This window comes from Candoia aspera, chromosome 2 (assembly GCF_035149785.1).
Source record: "Candoia aspera isolate rCanAsp1 chromosome 2, rCanAsp1.hap2, whole genome shotgun sequence".
NCBI classification, from domain to species: domain Eukaryota; kingdom Metazoa; phylum Chordata; class Lepidosauria; order Squamata; family Boidae; genus Candoia; species Candoia aspera.
In genome coordinates this window covers 12,995,803-13,015,006 of record NC_086154.1, presented here as the reverse complement: position 1 = coordinate 13,015,006, position 19,204 = coordinate 12,995,803, and the positions used below count along the sequence as shown (strand labels likewise).

The 19,204-nt window shown below is 43.1% G+C and overlaps 1 protein-coding gene across 1 annotated transcript in view; it reads left to right on the top strand.

The window, feature by feature from the left end:
• Positions 1-18,358, top strand: part of LOC134488908 (von Willebrand factor A domain-containing protein 7-like) — a 47,972-nt gene extending 29,614 nt beyond the window's left edge. Inside the window, exons 9-18 of the mRNA XM_063291261.1 lie at positions 392-528; positions 1,980-2,276; positions 2,533-2,751; positions 2,932-3,104; positions 4,463-4,577; positions 6,333-6,537; positions 8,108-8,189; positions 11,105-11,328; positions 14,439-14,543; positions 16,937-18,358. Of these exons, the coding sequence (XP_063147331.1) occupies positions 392-528; positions 1,980-2,276; positions 2,533-2,751; positions 2,932-3,104; positions 4,463-4,577; positions 6,333-6,537; positions 8,108-8,189; positions 11,105-11,328; positions 14,439-14,543; positions 16,937-16,943 (1,564 nt within the window). The 3' untranslated portion in view covers positions 16,944-18,358. The remainder of the gene's footprint in view (positions 1-391; positions 529-1,979; positions 2,277-2,532; positions 2,752-2,931; positions 3,105-4,462; positions 4,578-6,332; positions 6,538-8,107; positions 8,190-11,104; positions 11,329-14,438; positions 14,544-16,936) is intronic.
• The last annotated feature ends 846 nt before the right edge of the window (positions 18,359-19,204 follow it).

Below are 19,204 nucleotides of genomic sequence, written 5' to 3'. Positions count from 1 at the left end.
ACATTAAGTCCAGTCGTGTCCGACTCTAGGCGGCGGTGCTCATCTCCGTTTCAAAGCCGAAGAGCCGGCGTTTGTCCGTAGACACTTCCTCCGTGGTCGTGTGGCCGGCATGACTACACGGAACGCCGTTACCTTCCCGCCGAAGCGGTACCTATTAATCTACTCACATTGGCATGTTTTCGAACTGCTAGGTGTGAGCACAGAAGAGCCACTGTTTTCCTTTCCCTTATTTCTGATATACTCTCACCCTGATTCATTGAGCAAGATTGTAATACATATCTAGCATCAGTTACAGATGGCTTTGCCCACAGAAAAGTACGCTGACATTTTCCCTTGCGCAACATGCTCCTTGACTGAAAATTCAGTGTGAAATCCCTTCCATCATCTTTAGATCCCAAATCTACAGCTTTACTGATGCTGGAGCCAAAGATGAATTCCTGAAGGACGACATCAAACGTCTGTGTGAAACCACCGGGTCCACAACACACTTCATTCTCACAGACTATTGTGCTCCAACAACACGCCGAGGTATGTGCCTCAGTATGATCTGATCAAGAGAACTTTAATGGGGAATGAGATGAACGAAAGCGTAATTCTCCAAATACCAGGAAAGATTTGTTATTTTCTGAAGAAAATATTCCCATATCATTTGTTTTCATGTTGCCTCAGTATGCAGTTTAGATCTCAGTGAACTTAATAAGGGTGCTTGAAAAAAATGCATTCTTTGCAAATTCCATACTCTGCATACTGACTTGAGTAATGGCTCCTTGTCAAATTTTATTGTCTATCTATCGAACTTCTATACTGCCGAATCTTTTAGACTCACAGTGGGCCAGCCGGCTTTCCCACTTCCAGAAATTCTGGAAACAGTTCTCAGCCCCAAACACATATCTGAATGCATTTAAAGATGCACATTTAGAACAAAACCAGAAAAAAAAATATATAAAGTGCAAGGAAAACAAAGGAAGAAAAAATGTAGTTTCTATTAGTTTTTATCTGTATAATTGTAATCTCTAAAAAAATTATTATTAAAAACATGCCAAAACAAAATCTGAAGCCAAGTTAAGGCAAGCTTGCAAGGACTCCTCAGAAAGATCCTCCACATATAGCACTGAATTATTTTCTTGGCTTCCTGGAAGTCAATCCTCTTTGGGGCAACATAACCGCCCAGAGTCCCCTTTTCGGGAGAGATGGGCAGTGATAGAAATTTGAAAAATAAACAAATATAAATAAATAAATGATTTGCAATAGCATCTGTCCACCCAGTAAATTCCACGGTCTCTCCATGTTCCCTCACTCAGAGATTGCCTATCTGCAGAGACCATTGAAGCATGACCTTCTCAGTCACTGCTCCTTCAGAACAGCATCCACCCAGACATCTGAATGGCCCTGACTTTTAGAAAGTCTGTAAAAATATGTCTATTCCTGCAGGTCTCTGGGGCTGGAATGTTCCCTCATGAGGAACATTGTTCTCAGCGTGGGATATTGATTGTTCTATGAAAAGGAAATTGAGCCCTCAACTCAGTTTTGACTTCCAGCAACTGCCTGGACCACCCCATGCAGTTTTCTTGGCAACATTTTCAAAATTGGCTTGCCAGTTCCTTCTTCCGAAGGCTGAGAGAGTTTCCCAGCCAGATTCCTGCCTAAGGCAGGACTAGAACACTCCTTAACCACTACACCAAAGTGCCTCTCATAGTTTATATATTGCTCTTATGGGTTGGGATTGTTATTAACTAGGTTTTTATGATCTGTTTTGTTTTTGATCTGAGTTATGAGGTGGGAATTGTACACTACTTAGAGTCAGCTTCAGCTGGCACGCCTTATAAGCCTTGGTCAAATATATAAAACTAAATTAAATAAAAATGAATCAATAACTAGCTGGTATAGGAACAAATGGGCACTTGTCTAAAACTATTTGCCTTTCTTTGGGTAAACCCAGAAGCTATTTAAAATAAGAAATCTGTATTTAATTTTTACAGGACTTGCTAAGAGGAATGCTGGAGCTTCTAGAAGACATTATGACAACATTTATGAAGAATTAGCATCCTTTTCTGATGGCTACTATGTGCAGACTACCAGAAACAGGCTTTCTGAGGTCCTTGGCATAGTAGAGATGTCCATGAATGCTGCCCTGGTTAAAATAGCCCATGATTATGTGGATGGGTCTGAGTTCTCCTTCCCGGTGGATGAATCTCTCTCTGAAATATCGATCTCAATCAAGAGCAGGAATTTGCTTGCATGGTCCATTTTCAGCTTTAATATCTTTCAGCCTTCAGGTAACTAAACAGAGTAAAAAAGTGAGTACCCTCAGCAGCATCTGCAGTTGGGGTTAAAAAAGGGCAAGACAACGGCTGCAACCATGCAAGCAAATTCCCGCTCCGTCTGTTGTGCAACACATGTAAAAAAAGGGGCGGGGCTTCAACCACACAGTCATGGGTGCCCCGACTGTGATACTCAGAGGAAGCCGTAATACCGGGTATTTCAACCTCTGTGAATAATGCAATTCATTCTTTTTGTGCCATTCTATGATAGGTGACCCACTGCCAAAACCTCATATGATAATTGACACAAACAATCACAAGGTCGTGAAGGTATCTCCTGTCCCTCAGCAAGGTCGGTGGACTCTGTCGATGACTCCCAGTGGTTCTTATGAGGTAGAGATTAGAGGCAAGAGTTTGCTTGACTTTACTTACCAGCTAATGCAGAAGCAGGATGACTACATGCTTCCAATCCAAGGACGACCTGTGGAAGGTAAGCTTTTTGGAGTGTCTTGTTGCAACCCAGGGTCAAAACCCCCATTACTAACAGCCATGCCCCCAAAAAAAGTCAGACAAAAGTTTTAAGTGCTAAGAAGAATCCAGAAGAAAGAAGTATTTAGGAAGAGATGAGCTTCTGGAGAGGTGCTCTGCTAACTTTCTACATCTTTCCCAGGATCAAACTATACCATCTCCATGAAGATACTGGGACCAGACAAAGGAGCCCAGGTCCAGAGTCTGGTCATTTCTGATGGACTAGGAGGTCCTATTCACTCCATCCTTTTAAACCAAACATCCGATGCCCTTGGCAATATCTTGGTCTTTGCCCCTGTTCATCTGGATACACCGGTATGATCCATGGCTATTTCTTCATCTCCTTGTTTGACTCCACATTGCAGGACTGATTAGAATTCCCCTGGTAACCTTTTGGGGAATCCGCAAGCTTCCAATGGGAGCCATTTTGTGAGGGCACCTTCAGCTTGCTCCCCAAATGCCAAACATATCCACTAAACCATAAAGGGAGTTTAGCCTTCACACTCTAGTTTTATCAAGCCCGTGGAATCACTCTTGAAGACCTGAATGCTCACTCACTCTCATCCACCACCACTCTTCAGAGCCAATCTGGGTGTCATAGAGCAGGAGGGCCTTCTGGTCTGGGCCTCAAGTTCATCCAGGGGGAGGGGTGCCAATATTTATTGATATGCTCATTTCTACTGGCTTTTGCCTGCTTTTCATTGAAAGTAACCCCCAAATGGCGTACAGTAAGGTAAAAACAGCAAAACTATACAAGATTACAAAGTTTAAAAGCATCAGATTGGACCAGGACCACTACCTTTAACAAGGGTAAAATAAATGAGAAGCCATTCCTGATTATCCTGATATCCTTTAGTCATACCTCATCTTTTATGAGAATATGAGCTAGTCTGGGGTAGTGGTGAAGATGCTGGACTAGGAGTTGGGAACTGGGTTCTAGTCCCCCTTCAGCCACAGAAGTTCCCTAGGGGACTTTGGGCCAGACAAACATCATAAATAAATAATCAGAAGGTCATTATTGATATTTTATTTATTTATTATATTTTTATACCGCCCATCTCAAAATGACTCTGGGTGGTGACCAAAAACCCTTTATGGAGTTTTTGTGTGAGAAAGAAAATGATGTTGTGACTTATGGTTTTGATGATCAGAAAAGTTATAGAAAGAAAGGAATTGTGAAGAAATCCTAGAGAGAGAGGTTTGATTAGAATTGTATTTATAGCTGCTGAGAGGAATACCAGAAGCCACTTCTTTATATCTATTATTTTTCATGTTTTCTGTTCCTTTCTTTTCTTCTTCTTTTTCCTTTTTTCTATCTTCTTTTCTCTTTGTTTTTTTTTCTTTTCTTTTTTTCTCTTTCACAGTTACTTTACTACATTTTTTTTCTTTCTTTGAATGTATTTCTACTCATACAAAGGGTTAAGATAAGTGCCTAAAAAGAAAAAAAAAGCAGAGTCAAGGTTTCCTTCTGTAGCCAGTTCTATTACAAACTGCAAAACTGACTAGATTCGTATAAGCCTTTAGATGATTCAGTTTATCTTGATTTAAAAGGCAGCTTCTCGGCATCTGAGTATCTGCCCGGCGCAGCAGAAACGACGGGAATAATCTCTTCTCTTTTCAGGATGCAAGAGACAGTCAATGTAAAAGCCATTAACTCCCTTTTTACCTTCCAGTCTCCAATGCTGAAAGTACAAGGCCTGTCTCCCAGCGACCTGCCCTTCTCACGTCTCAACATCGATCCCATCCATGTGGAGTCAGTGCAGATTCTGCCCCTGGCAAACCAAAACAGTAAGTCCCATTCTGATCCATCTGAGACTACAGATCTGCATGCAAAAATCAAGACATCCACCAGGTAGTAGCAAAGAGGCACAGGAAATATATATATATATATAGCATTTGTTGCCATCTAGTGGTCATCTGAATTTCTGCAACCCCAATCTAGTGGACCTACATCTACAGTACCTACTTCCTTTCAGGATCCATAGATGTTGAAACTTAATCCAAGGGTCTACAGCAATGTTTCTCAAACTTGTGGACTTCAACTCCTAGAATTCTCCAGCCAGCTGGGAGTCGAAGTTGACACATCTTAAAGTTGCCAACTTTGAGAAACACTGGTCTACAACTTGAGGGCTCCAGAGCAACACATGGACCTCAGAATGTCAATACATAGTAAATACATAGTTATAATCCAGTCTGACATTTAGAAGAAATGAAACCAACTTTAGTTTTTGCACTACCACCTCCAATGTTTTTCCCTTAGCTCCATCTATTTTGAGGACTTGACATGCTGCTCAAAGATGGCCTCAGCCCAAAAACATCTGCATGCTCATATTTTAGTGGAATATAGTCCACTTAATTGGATGCCTGGACTTTTACCCCATGGTGGGATGGGAGGAATTATAGCAGTTGAGATCAGAGAGAAATTAAATGCAGGAAGAGACCCCAGCGATGGATTATAGGTTGTAATCATTCACAAGTTTGTCCTTGGCTGTGAACGGACACTGCTGAGCAGCAGCAGCTAAAACAGCATCTGCAGATTTCTAGTAATAATTTATACAGCCGCATCTGCTTATGTAATATTTTACAAAGAGGTAGTTAAAAAAAAGGCAGGCCAGCCTCACCTGAATCTTCCCTTCTATAGGGAGAAAGCATCAATATGGGTGGGGGGAAGAATCCAGAGAAAAGGGAAGACGTGAGAATGGTAAATGAGTCAGGACAAATTCTTATCCCAGAAAAAAATGGGAGGGGTCTTTAAAAAAATAAAAAACAGGAGCATTCTCAATTTTACCATTTAAGGCAGTCAAAACTGCTGGTATAAATGCAGCGACTGCAGACCCCAGGATACTCACATCGCTTTTTCGTGCTGTTCAGCAACCAATTGGCCCACTTTCCTTTTCCTTTCTTGGCAGTCATTTAAAGAGAATGAAAAAGGAAGTCGGCCTGCTGTCAAACATGCTCCCAGATTCTAGAGCAGTGTTTCTCAGCCTTAGCAATTTTAAGGTGTGGGGACATCAACTCCCAGAATTCCCCAGCCAGCCATGAGTTGAACTCCACATACCTTAGTTGCTAATGTTGAGAAACACTGCTCTAGAATCTGCTTTATTTCCAAGAGCCTTTCAGCTCCGTAGAAACTCCATAATCAGTCTTGGAAAATAAAAGTTATGGGTGCAGAGTTAGGTCATACACGTGCCTGACTTCTCAGAAAAACAAAAGGGGCAGGAGGGTGGAGAGAATCCTGAAGGGACATAGAACTTGGGCAGGGTTGCCTTTTAATAAATGAATTTGGCTTTTGATAAATGCCTGCCAATAAATGGTTGTTTTGAGACTGACCACTCCCCCCATAGCAGCCATTTGGGGACTAGGCTATTCCCTCCCCCATGATAACCATTGTCTTTGAGCACCCATAACATGTTCTCAGCAAGTTCAGTGGAGCCATTGGCACCAAGTGTTGAGGACCACCATTATATTACAACTCAAATTCACCTTGAATTGCAAGCTATCCATCAAGGGCTCCCCATCTGCAATATGCCCTATATTTCCAAGGTACACTGTTGCCCGGTGGGAGCCTAGAGGTCTCCGTCCAGGTGGTGAATTATGGATCAGCTGCAACATTCACTTTTGAAGTCTGGGATGTCCTGGGCTTCACACAGAGCTTTAGACCAAAAAAGCGTTTTCTGGCAAAAGGAGGGAGCACCAATCTCATTGCAACCTTTGTGGCACCTGTCAAGAGCACCAGCTTTGCCTCAAGGTAAGACAGCCGTACCAACATTTTAGAAATCAAGGCACTAGGAGATCTGGGACAGTTGTGGGAATTTAAACTGGAATCCAGTGCCAGGATTTGGAGATGGACATTTCAAAAGTTTTGCTATTTGGGAGTAATTCTGATCCTAAACTAGGTTTTGAATCAGGTGGCTTGGTTTGAGATGGCTTCTTCATGTGTTTTTCCAAAGGTCCAACTTTGGTGCTGTAACATGGCTGAATACAAGATTTGGTTGGCTTTCTAATGAATCCTTCAAGGACCCTCTTCCTTTTCGCATCCCAGATAGAAACACGCACTTTCTCTATAAAGAAATGCACTGTTACGCTTGTTCATGTATAGCCCTACTCTCTTCTAGGGTCTCAAAGCCTGTCCTGTGGTTAGGTGCAAGTGGAAAGGCCCTAGGATTTGCCCAAATCACCCAGTGAATTTCATAGCTAAGTGGGGATTTGGACCATGGTCTTCCCCAGCCAAATCCAATATTAACATAAACTAGTGTTACTCAACCTCAGCAATTTTAAGATGTGTGGACTTCGACTCCCAGAATTCCCCAGCCAGCATGCTGGCTGGGGAATTCTGGGAGTCGAAGTCCACACACCTTAAAGTTGCTGAGGTTGAGAAATACTGACATAGACTATACTACACAGCTGTTTCCCACACTGGTACCAGGAGAACAATGGCAAAGACAAAATAGGCACAGATTTTTTTTGTCCAGAGAGGAAAGAGTTGTCATTCATAGCAGCAGAAGTTGAACACCAGCTACATTATTAAAATCTCCCACATCCCATTGCTGTATCACAAGGTATGCTTGAAACTCTAGAGGACCTTCCCAGGGGAGGTAAGTAATACAAAGTTCAGTGATCAGACTTACTGACTTTATGCTGCCCTAAATGTATAGCGCTTAGAATCATAGGATTGGAAACCATCCTGGAGATCTCCTAGCCCATCTCATATTATCCTAGACAAATGGCTGCCCAACCTTTGCTTGAAAACCTCCAGTGATGGAGCTCCCAAAATTCCAGGAAACAGGCTGTTCTCACGGTCAGATTTCTCCTTTTTTTCAAGTTTGGCTCTCCCTCTGTAAAGCTGCCACCTGTTCCAACATGCTTTATGGCAGAAGCGTAATGAACTGGATTCACACAACATGTTTCTAAACCATAATGGCTGGGTTTGCATAGCACACTAAGCCAAAACCCAGCAGTGACGTTTTGGCTCAGTGCAATATACAAACCCAGTTGTTAGAAAATCACTTCCTGCCTTGATCATTCATACCGTCTTCAGGCAACCTTCCGCCAGACATTTATCTACAGTTTCACTTGGATTAAAAGGAAGGATTCCTTAGATGGAATCTTAAAGCTGATAGGATGGTAGTTCAGTTACCTAGTCTCGGAGAAAGCCAGTCCGAAGGCCATGTTTCAATCAGGGTGAATTTGAAACTGGCACAGAGCCAGCCCTGAATAGCAATCTGTGTGCTGGATTTTCTGGAGGATTGGGGCTTTTCATATCACCTTTTCAAAGCTATGCCTGCATTATTAACAATCATCGCCAACCCTTCTTTCAGCCTGGTAATATTTACAGCTAAAAGCAGCTCAAGTCAAAACTACCGGACGCTGCCCATCACTGTCATTCCCAAAACAGCCTTGGTGAGTCTCAACTCTACTCAGATGATTCTCAGATTCCTGCTAACCTTCTGCAAGTGTGTGTGTGTGTGTGTCCTATATTGCCTCCCAGCTTGAAAAACCCTATCCTAACAATTGTGCAACCAGCTTGGTTTTTCTTTGTCCTTAAAATAAATGCTTTAATAATCTTGGCATTTCCTCAAAATGGAAGTTTACCGGGACAAAGAAGCAGTCAAGAACCAGCTTTTCAGAACTCATGATGGGGATCAGTCAGAGATCAGCTCAATCGGAAAGTTTCTTGCCATTTAGCCTGGAAGCTCATCACCCCTTGCTTTAAAAATCTTTTCTTGGCTCAGTTGAAAACAGTTTCTTGTTTAAATTTTTTAGGCCCTGTGAGGATTAGGTCCACTTTACTGAAGGCAGCAAGTCTTCAAATATGAGCCTGAGATATCCATGGAAGGCCTTGTTCTAAGGCAAGCCATTTAGGGCCGGTCCTGCCATTAGGTAGAACGAGGCAGTTGTATCAGGTGGCGGATGGTAGAAGCTGGCTGAAAGTTATTGCAAACTTGCAAACCCTCTGCAGCTGCTGGTGATAGAAGTGGGGCATGTTGGCATTCCTGGCAGCAGGAATCTAACCTGAGCAGTTAGTAAAGCAGGTTTTATAGCTGTAACAAGGAGATTTATTGACAGGGACTGCATTATAGGAATAGCAAAGCCTAGCACCTATAATGCACCGCAACCTACAAAGGACAAATCAAAAACCTCAGTGCGGGCTGCCTGGGAATGAAAACAGAAGGAAATGGCCGGAGATGAGCCATCTCCTGAAACAGTGAGCAGGCAGAATGAAAAAGAGGAAATCTGTATGATGGGTAGGCCATGAAGGGTGGGATCTCCAACAGCAGCACCAAGGCTAGGCTGCCACCTTCAGGTGCAGGGGAGGATGAGGCTCCATCAGCTGAAGAAAGATTCAGCTGCCAGTTGAGTCCGCATTTGTACTGGGTATGAAGGAAGGACTCTCTTGGCCAGCCTACGTCCACTACAAGAAGTACCTAACAACCGGGGTGAGGGGCTCAGCTTTTTTTGCTGAAACACTTTTTAGAAGCCTTCCTTAAAGAGGCCCACCATTACAGATAGTCCTCGCTTACCAACTGCTTGTTCAGCGACTGTACGAAGTTACAACGGTGCTGAAAAAAGTAGGTTTACAACCAGTCATCAAACTTGTGGCTGTCATATTGTCCCCGCAGTCACGTGATCACAATTCAGTAGCTTGGCAACTGGCACACATTTATGACCATCATAGTGTCTTGCGGTCACACGATCGCGATTTGCAACCTTCACAGCCAGCTTCTGACAAGCAGAGTTAATGGGGAAGCCGGCAGGAAGTTGTAAGTTCTGGTCACGTGACATCACGCTTAATGACTGCGGGTGATTCGCTTAATGACTACAGCCGGTACTGACGTAAGTTGGGTGCGATCATGTGATGTTTCACTTAATGATCGTGTCACTTAGAGACAGAGTTGCCGGTCCCAACTGCAGTCGGTAAGTGAGGCCTACCTTTTACTGCATTTACAATTTTCTTGTTTAAGAAAGAATACTTAAAAACTAATAATAATAATAATAATAATAATAATGCTGTATTAAATTTATATGCTGCCTGACGACCAGCGACTTTGGGCAATTTTCATAAAACTTTGGGCCATGTATTTCTTTCGGTGACCGTTTTCCTCATTTAAACCTGTTGTTTGGGATGAAGGCATTCCTCAGGAAATTCAGTATATAGTCACTGGAAAAATATATAGGGACTTAACAGATTGTGCTGCTGGTACCTACAGAAAGTAAAATAATTATATACTCCTCCAAGAGTTGGGAAGTCTTCATAATCCTAGACCTTCTGGTTGGAAAACTCTGTCCACCCACCTTGATGAATCAATCTACACCAGTGTTTCTCAACCTTGGCGAGTTTAAGATGGCTGAACTTCAACTCATCTGAAGTCCGCCCATCTTAAACTCCCCAAGGCTGAGGAACACTGATCTACATTATAACTCTCCCTGGAAACGTCACACAGGGATATCGCTTAGTGCATCACCCGAACCCAGACTGGGTGCAGATCATGGTTAAGGAGGGCATCATAATCTGCAATCATGGTTTTTTTCTTGGTTTGGCAGCTCCGTTGTTGGTTCTGTGCCTGGTCAAGATTCAGACCAATATCTTATGCAAAGCAGCTGTTGCTCCCCCAGGAAGACAAGAAAGGATACAGGCACAGTTAAAAATGGAGCCACTTGGTTTTTTCAACCGCTGGGGGATTTAAAAAACAAAATATGGGGTGAAGGTTTCCCAGCTTGCAGACAATGGCTCACACTCCAACATTGTCTTCCTGCTCTTTTGCGTTTGTTTGCTTTAGGGAAAAGGCAACAGTAAGAAAGCCTTTCTCTAGCCAAATAAAAAGGCCACGTAAGAAGGCAACCAGCAAATGGCAGCTAGCTGTGCATTTCTGTATTGCCTATGTTCATGGCATCCACGAATCAATCTTTGACCCCCACGTAACTCTAAGTGTAGTCACGTTTTTCATAGGAACAGGGTCAGAGCACATCCTCAAGGCTTTAGGAGGTCTGACAGCTAGGCTTCTGTGTGAAAGTCATAGCGGCCATATTTATAGATAGCTGAAGTCTTCCATGAATTGAGCTCAACTCCTAGGGATAATACGGACATCTCCGTTTAGTTTTCCTTGGCAACAGTACAGAAGTGATTCGCCCTTGCCCCCTTCCAGGATAGGTTTTCAACTTCCCAGTTCTAGCCACAGTCCTCAGGTTACCTGGTTGCCTCCACTCCATCCTTGATTTGCTTGTTGAGATCAGCTATGCGGGACTAGTGTTGCCGTTCAGTCAGGGACAGATGTCTCCTCACAAATAGGGTTGGTGAATATCTGCTCTTCCTTCAGGAAACTGAAAAGAACCCACCAGTCTATCAGCCTCTCAAATTCTCTATGCCTTGTGGAGCTGACAGCCAGCACAGACCCAACTGCTTTCAGCTCGTCTGGCGCTTGAGGTTTTCTGCTGAGGATGCGGAAGCTGCTGTTACTGTCCAGATCAACCCAAATCCCGGTGGTTTATCTTGCCAGCCAGCAGAGGCGGATAACAAGAAGAAGCTCATCTGTGACTATAAGTTCGTATCTCTGCTTTCTGAACATCTGCATTACAGAATGTACAGTATCTCCCTGCTGCTCTCCAGATCTACTTGAGCAATAACTCCAGGAATTCCAAAGGTCCTTCTCACTGGGAATTCTGCAAGTTTGTCTCCCACACATCTGGAGGGCACCAGATTGGAGATGCTAATGTAGAGATGTCTTTTCAGTGGCTGCCTTCCCTCCTCTGGAAAAGTATCACCAGATGTTCAAATGGCCCCTCCCTTCTGATTTTCAGAAGACCTGTAAACACTTGGTTGTTCCATCCAGCCTTGTGGGCAGGATTGTTATAACTCTTCCTCTGCACAAAAGGCTGGTTCTTTTGCTTTTGAATGTTCAGATTCCCAGTTTATGTACAGGTAGTCCTCACTTAACAACCATTTGTTTAGCGACAGTTCTGACTTACAATGGTGCTGAAAAAAACAACTTAAGGCTGGTCTTCACACTTACAACTGTCGCTGCATCCCCACGGTCATGTGATCACAATTTGGGTGCTTGGCAACCAGTTTGCATTTATGACCTGTGCAGCATCCTGTGGACACATGGTCATCATTTTTGACCTTCCCAGCCAGCCTCTGGCAAGCAACATCAATGGGGAACCGAGTGATTCACTTAACTACCACGTGGTTCACTTAACGGTTGTAGTGATTCACTTAACAACTACCACAAAAGGGTAATAAAATTGGGTTGGACTCGCTTAATGACTGCTTCACTTAGCAACCAAAATTCCAGTCCCAATTGTGGTCATTAAGCGAGGATTACCTGTATGTGATTTTTGGTTTTAGTTCTGATCACACGACTAACCATGTTATATTTGTCTTGTGTATTTATCTTGTTTCTTTTTAACTTAAGCTTCTGTCTGTCTATCTAGTATAGCTTAGGTGCATCACATCTGAAATTTCCTCATGGGCTTTCTGAGGTCCATTTCAGAAGTTATTTTTCTTCTACACAGTTAGCCTTCCCACGCAGAAAGCAACAAGCAACTCACCTGTGAAATTTCCTACCTATTAATTGTGTATGTATTTCTTGGGGAGGGAGGGGCAGGAATAACATTCTAGGTGTAAAAAAAAAATCTCTTGCAAAAGCCCATCATTTGGCATTCTCTCTGGCCCTTCCACATTGAATGTTGTCCATCCTGTAAATTAAATATACGAAGAAGCTGCTTAGACAAGGTCGATCACCACCAGCTTGCTAAGTGCAGTGTTTCTCAAACTTGGCAGCATGCTGGCTGGGGAATTCTGGGAGTTGGAGTCCACGTGTCTTAAAGTTGCCACGTCTGAGAAACACTGGTCTAGTGGGATGAACATTTTTCAGACAAGGGCTGCATTGTCTTGGTGGGAATCTTGGGTATTGTATGCTTTTGGTAAGTGAGTCTGAATCCAGTAGGTGGCAGAGTTAGAAGACCCCAGACAGGAGTATCCACCTTTTTTATCTCTTTCCAAAATGTTTCTTTTTCCCTCCCCTCCCCTCCCCTCCCCACCCCTCTTCTGCTTCTCCCTTTCCCTCTCCATCTCTCACCTGAGTTGCAAGTTGTTCATGGAGGCCTTCTGAAATTAGATTGAGGGTTGCTGTCTGCATGACCTTGGCCTTTACTGCAGCAGCTCTATGGTTTGAAACAGGGGTCTCTCCCTGCTACCTAGAGAATGAGATGCTAGAGATTTGACTGGGGATCTTCTGCATGCAACCCCTCAGGCAACATTCCTGTACTGCTACATACACCCTACATGGGACTTCTCTTGAAGACCATCCGGAAGATGCAATTGGTCCAGATTGTGGGGGCACAAGCAGTTATGGGCGCTACTCATTACGTTTGCATTACACCTTTGTTCCACAAGCTTCACCGGCTTCCATATGCCGCTGGGTGGAATTCAAGGTGCTGGTTGTCGCCCATAAAACCCTTCATGGCATGGAGCCGGGATATCTGAGGGACCACATTTCTCCAACGGTGTCCACCAGGTCCACCAGGAGGAACACTCTCCAGGTCCCATTGATTAGAGAATGTCATCTAGGAGGACCCAAAAAATGTATCTTTTGGGTTGTCCGCCTGTCCTTCGGAACACCATTACCCCCAACTCTGCCAGCCGTTCAGAAAGCTCTTAAGACCCGTCTGTTTCCCAGGCATGGTAGTCAGGAACTTAATTTTGCCTGTAAGGTTTTGTTAATTTGCTCCTCAGCTGCCACAGAGTCACTATTGTGAGACAGGCAGCCATTTCAATCTCTTAGAAGAAACAAATAATAAATAATACCATCTCCATCAAGGGTAGGCAATTTGCAGTTCCTATCCATGTCTGCTGGTCACCCAAAGCAAGAATCCAGTAATATCTGAAGAGGTGCAGATTTTCGTGCCCAACTTATAACCTCTGTTTTGCTTTTCCATCCTTCCAACCCTCATTAGCGCACCAAAACTTTGCTCTTCCACTTTTCCCTCTGTGGGGGTCCTTGGTGCTCTCTGAGCCTTGTTGCTTTCTTGCAGACATTTCATTGCCAGACAGCACAATAAACCCTAATCAAGGAACTATTGACTCAGTCAGTCAACCCAGCAGCAAACAACAGCCCCATCAAGGAGCTCCCAAGGAGAGAACAACACCCCTACCAACACAAGCAGGGCAAGCCACAGTGTATAAACTGAGAGCAAGGCCCACTCCCTCTTCGCACTGAAGACGTTGCCCGGTCTGGCAATGAAACGTCTGCAAGAAAAAAACAAGGCTCAGAGAGCACCAGGGACTCTAATGGTTTTCCTCAAGAAGCAGTAAGAATTAACACCAGATGAATACACCCTAACCAGGGAACTATTGACTCAGGCAATCAACCAAGCAGCAAACAACAGCCCATTCAAAGAACTCCCAAGGAGAGAACAACACCCCCACCAACACAAGCAGGGCAAGCCATGGTATATAAACAGAGAGCAAGGCCCACTCCCTCTTCGCACTGAAGATGTTGCCTAGTCTGGCAGTGAAACGTCTGCAAGAAAGCAACAAGGCTCAGAGAGCAGCAAGGACTCCACTGTTCAACCCTGAGCTACAAAGATTTGCTTTGATTGGTACTTTACCCTCTCCTGCTTAGCCCTCTTCCACATTTGCCTCCTCTCTAGGTCAAACTGCTGTTCTCCTTTAGCAGAGCTCCTGATCACTGATGGGAACGGAAACATGAAGAATATCACAGTGGATCACAACATGCAGCCTTCCACACCAGCCTTGTGAGTTCCAACAAGCTCAAATTTCTGACGCTGCCTTATTTGGATTCAGATAAGTAATGCTCTTTAAGGTAGCCTTCTCCACCTGGCACCCTCCAAAGTAATTGGGATAACAGATTCTAGAACTCCCAACCAGCATCAGTAGGTAGGTTGAGGAAGGTTGCATTAAAGACTGACTAGTTTTTGCTATTGACGATATACGATCTGTGGATGTCAGGGCATCTGCAGCAAACTCCAATTGTTTAATTTAAGAAATTAAAAAGGCTTAAATCTAGCAGAGCACTAGTGCTCATGTGATTTCCAGCACTCACCCATGGGATCTCAGAAGATTTTACAGACAAACACCCAGACCTTGCTTTTTTGCATACTTTGATTGTCCTTAAGAATAACCGGACTGCAACAGACATCTATAAAAAACCCACTGATGTCAACTTATTTTTGAACTGTAATAGTTGTCATCCTTTACATCTAATATTCCATATTCCCACTTTCTGAGACTCAAAAGAAAATGCTTCACCAGTGAGGAATTTTGCAGGCAAGCATCCTTCTTAACACATCAATTTAGAACCCTTAGTAAATACAGTCAACATCCGATAAAGCTAGATCTATCCATTGATCAAATTTAGTGCCTTCCTTCCAAAACGATAATTCTGGATCTAAAATTATCTATATGCCCATCACTTTCAATACATTAGGAATATTATTTCCAAACAGTGGCATTTGCTACCTGGCCTCCCTAGGTGTACAAATTTAATCCTGATAACATACAGGAGAGGTAGGAATATTAAGGACATGTTAGTTCATGCCAAAAATTCATGATGCCAAAGAAATGATCAGCAACCAGGTTGGGAAAGCTCTCCCATAGGACAACATCCATGCTGGCAATGCACAGTTGGTAAATGTTGCCATAAATTACCAAATATTTGATAACCCTAGGGATAGTAAAGGTAAAGGTTTCCCTTGACGTAAAGTCCAGTCGTGTCCGACTCTAGGGGGCGGTGCTCATCTCCGTTTCAAAGCCTTGGAGCCGGCGTTGTCCATAGGACACTTCCGGGTCATGTGGCCAGCATGACTCACGGAACGCCGTTACCTTCCCGCCGAAGCGGTACCAATTAATCTACTCACATTTGCATGTTTTCGAACTGCTTGGTGTGCAGAAGCTGGGACGAGCAACGGGAGCTCACCCCGCCGCGCGGTTTCGAACCGCCGACCTTCCGATCGACAGCTCAGCGGTTTAACCCGCAGCGCCACCGCGTACCCTAGGGATAACAAGCAATATATTGTAGGCTTTTTTTTAATCTGCGCCACCAAAGGGTCGGTTTATGCAATTCACTGTTCATCTGTTCTACTTCGGTATGACTTTTAGCGCCATACACATCCAGAACTTTGCAACTGTGTTGAGAAGGGCAAGACACAAGATAAGGGTTTGACTAAAGAACTAAAAGGTTCTTGTTAATGAACAAGAGGTAAAAGTCTGGTATCTAGAAAACACCAGTGATAAAACACCAGTGGTACATTCCTTCCTTTGGAGGAAACTGTTCTAGATATACATTTAAAACTTTGGCTCCATTTGGTTTGGATTAACACACTGACTGCCATGTTGTCATATAATCCAGACCTTCGTTTAACGAACTGTGATCTGCTCCTCCATTACTGCTGCTCTCCTTAAACTGGATTGTGGTGTAAATGATTGCAGTGGTATTCACTCAGTTAATTAGTTCAGGTGATTGCAATCTGCTTTATAAGAAAAGCTTTATATTTTCTTATTCTCTTTTGAAATATGTTATTTTATTATTCAGATTTAATTACCGCCCATCTCCCCCAAAAGAGACTCTGGGCGGTTTACAATAAAATATTTCCATTTACATTCCTGAGAATGCTTGATGCATTAACTAGCATATGGTCAATACTGGAGTTATTTATAACTTGGGATTTCAACAATCTGTATTGAGAGGTGATCTCTGTTACATTGAAGGTGTGGTTTGAGATTTGGGTGAGGAGTTACAATTTGAGTAAAGGTTCTGCATCTGGCCTACTCAGTGTCAAGTCTTGCTGGCATTTTGAAACCATTTTTCATCTCCTTCAAGCTGCGTTTTCCTACCACCTTCAGACAAAAGGACACAGAACTTTTACTCGAGGATGATATTTCAGGCATGGCAATTTAGCACTCAGGAATTTGGGGATTATATTTCATTTGCATATTTTATGGATGTTTATATTTTAATAGTACTTACTCTTGAGTGATCTTCTACTGTATATAATTTGTTTTGTCTTCACTGCAGCTAATCAGAGTTATTATTGCTTTGTCCGTACAATATTTATTGAGTTTTATCAATTTGATTTTTGTTTTGTTTCATGCCTTCTTCCATGATCCCACTGCAATTCTGTCTTTGCAGCTTCTGAATTTTTGCTACTGTATGGTAGAATCAGCAACTAGATGTCCAGAAGGCTAACCATGGCATGAACTTCATCAATACTTTGAGAGAACCTCAGATTTTCCTCAGTATCATCTTGAATACTATCCAACCTAATGGGCCAATCATCCAGCGCTACCTGTACATCAATAATCACTTTATCTTGTCTATCCATTTGGTTTTCTTGATGATTTATCATTCTCCTGTGCAATATGAGATGATGCCTTTGCTGTTGTCGCTCAGGTGATTGTCTGCCCCCAACATCTTCCTACAGTATATCACTGCTGCTGTCCAATACGAGTGCCTGCTTACAGGTAGTCCTCATTTAACAACCATACATTTAGTGATGGTTCAGACTTACTGTGCTGGAAAAACCAACTTACGACCAGTCCTCACACTTACGACTGTCACAGCAGTCACATGACCACAATTTGGGCACTTGGCAACCAGTTCACATTTATGACTGTTGCAGCTTTCTGTGGTCACGTGATCGCCATTTTCAACCTTCCCAGCCGGCTTCTGGCAAGCAAAATCAATGGGGAAATGTGATTCACTTAATGACCATGTGGTTTGCTTAACACCCGCAATGATTCACTTAATGGTTGCTGCAAAAAGGTCATGAAATTGGGTCAGATTCACTTAATGACTGCTTCACTTAGCAACCAAAATTCTGGTCCCGGTTGTGGTCGTTAAGTGACTACCTGTCATTAAGTGACTACCTGTACTTAACTGGACAGCTGGGATGATCTTCACACCTTGGGTGACCCTGCTGGGAATATATACTCTTGACATCCACTCCCACTGTCCTTCACTCATCCCGCCCACCCCCAATCTGCCACAGTGAAGCAACATAGCAGAACTTGGGGATGCTGTGAAATGCCATGTTTTTTGATACAGAAATGTCTCTGTCCCTGTCTTTCTCTCTTCCCTGGCAGACATGCTGAATCACAGGTAGATCCTGAAATATGCTTGGTTTCGTTTCTAGTTTCTTGGTACTATTTGTCCCAAGAAGATTGTCCTGTCCAGAGGCCAAAGTCCTAAATGGAAATAATCTGACCACATAGGCCATTTCTATTACACACAGAGCCAAATGAAATAGATGTCAGAGTATACATATTGGTAACAGATCTGATAGTAATATAAATCTGTCCACACAGACTGATTGATTAGAAAGATCAGAATTTTGATATCATGCGTCAAGATGCCTTGGGTGGAAATGTTCAACACGCAGAACTCAGCCAGTGTTGAAAAAACTAAGCTGCTTCAGGAGGGACAGACCAGCCTCCTCCTCCAAATGTTGACACCAAGTTCTAATGTAACTGTATGGAAATATTATTAAATGCATGGATAATATTTAATTGCTTTACTGTAATTTTAATTTAATTAAATTTCCAGTTAAATCAATGTTAGCTTTTGTCCTGCCAGCAAATTTGGAAAACACAAGAATGGCCATCAGATTGGAAAAAATCAACTTATATCCCCATACCAAAAAAGGGAAACACTAAAGAATGTTCAAACTATCGAACAGTGGCACTCATTTCGCATGCCAGTAAGGTAATGCTCAAGATCCTGCAAGGTAGACTTCAGCAGTTCATGGAGCGAGAATTGCCAGATGTACAAGCTGGGTTTAGAAAAGGCAGAGGAACTAGGGACCAAATTGCCAATATCCGATGGATCATGGAAAAAGCCAGGGAGTTTCAGAAAAACATCTATTTCTGTTTTATTGACTATTCTAAAGCCTTTGACTGTGCGGACCATAACAAATTGTGGCAAGTTCTTAGCGGTATGGGGATACCAAGTCATCTTGTATGCCTCCTGAAGAATCTTGTATGCCTCCTGAAGTATTCCTAGGTGCAAAGATTACTGCAGATGCTGACTGCAGTCAGGAAATCAGAAGACGCTTAATCCTTGGGAGAAGAGCAATGACAAATCTCGATAAAGTAGTTAAGAGCAGAGACATCACACTGACAACAAAGGTCCGCATAGTTAAAGCAATGGTGTTCCCCGTAGTAACATATGGCTGCGAGAGCTGGACCATAAGGAAGGCTGAGCGAAGGAAGATCGATGCTTTTGAACTGTGGTGTTGGAGGAAAATTCTGAGAGTGCCTTGGACTGCAAGAAGATCAAACCAGTCCATCCTCCAGGAAATCAAGCCAGACTGCTCACTTGAGGGAATGATATTAAAGGCAAAACTGAAATACGTTGGCCACATAATGAGAAGACAGGACACCCTGAAGAAGATGCTGATGC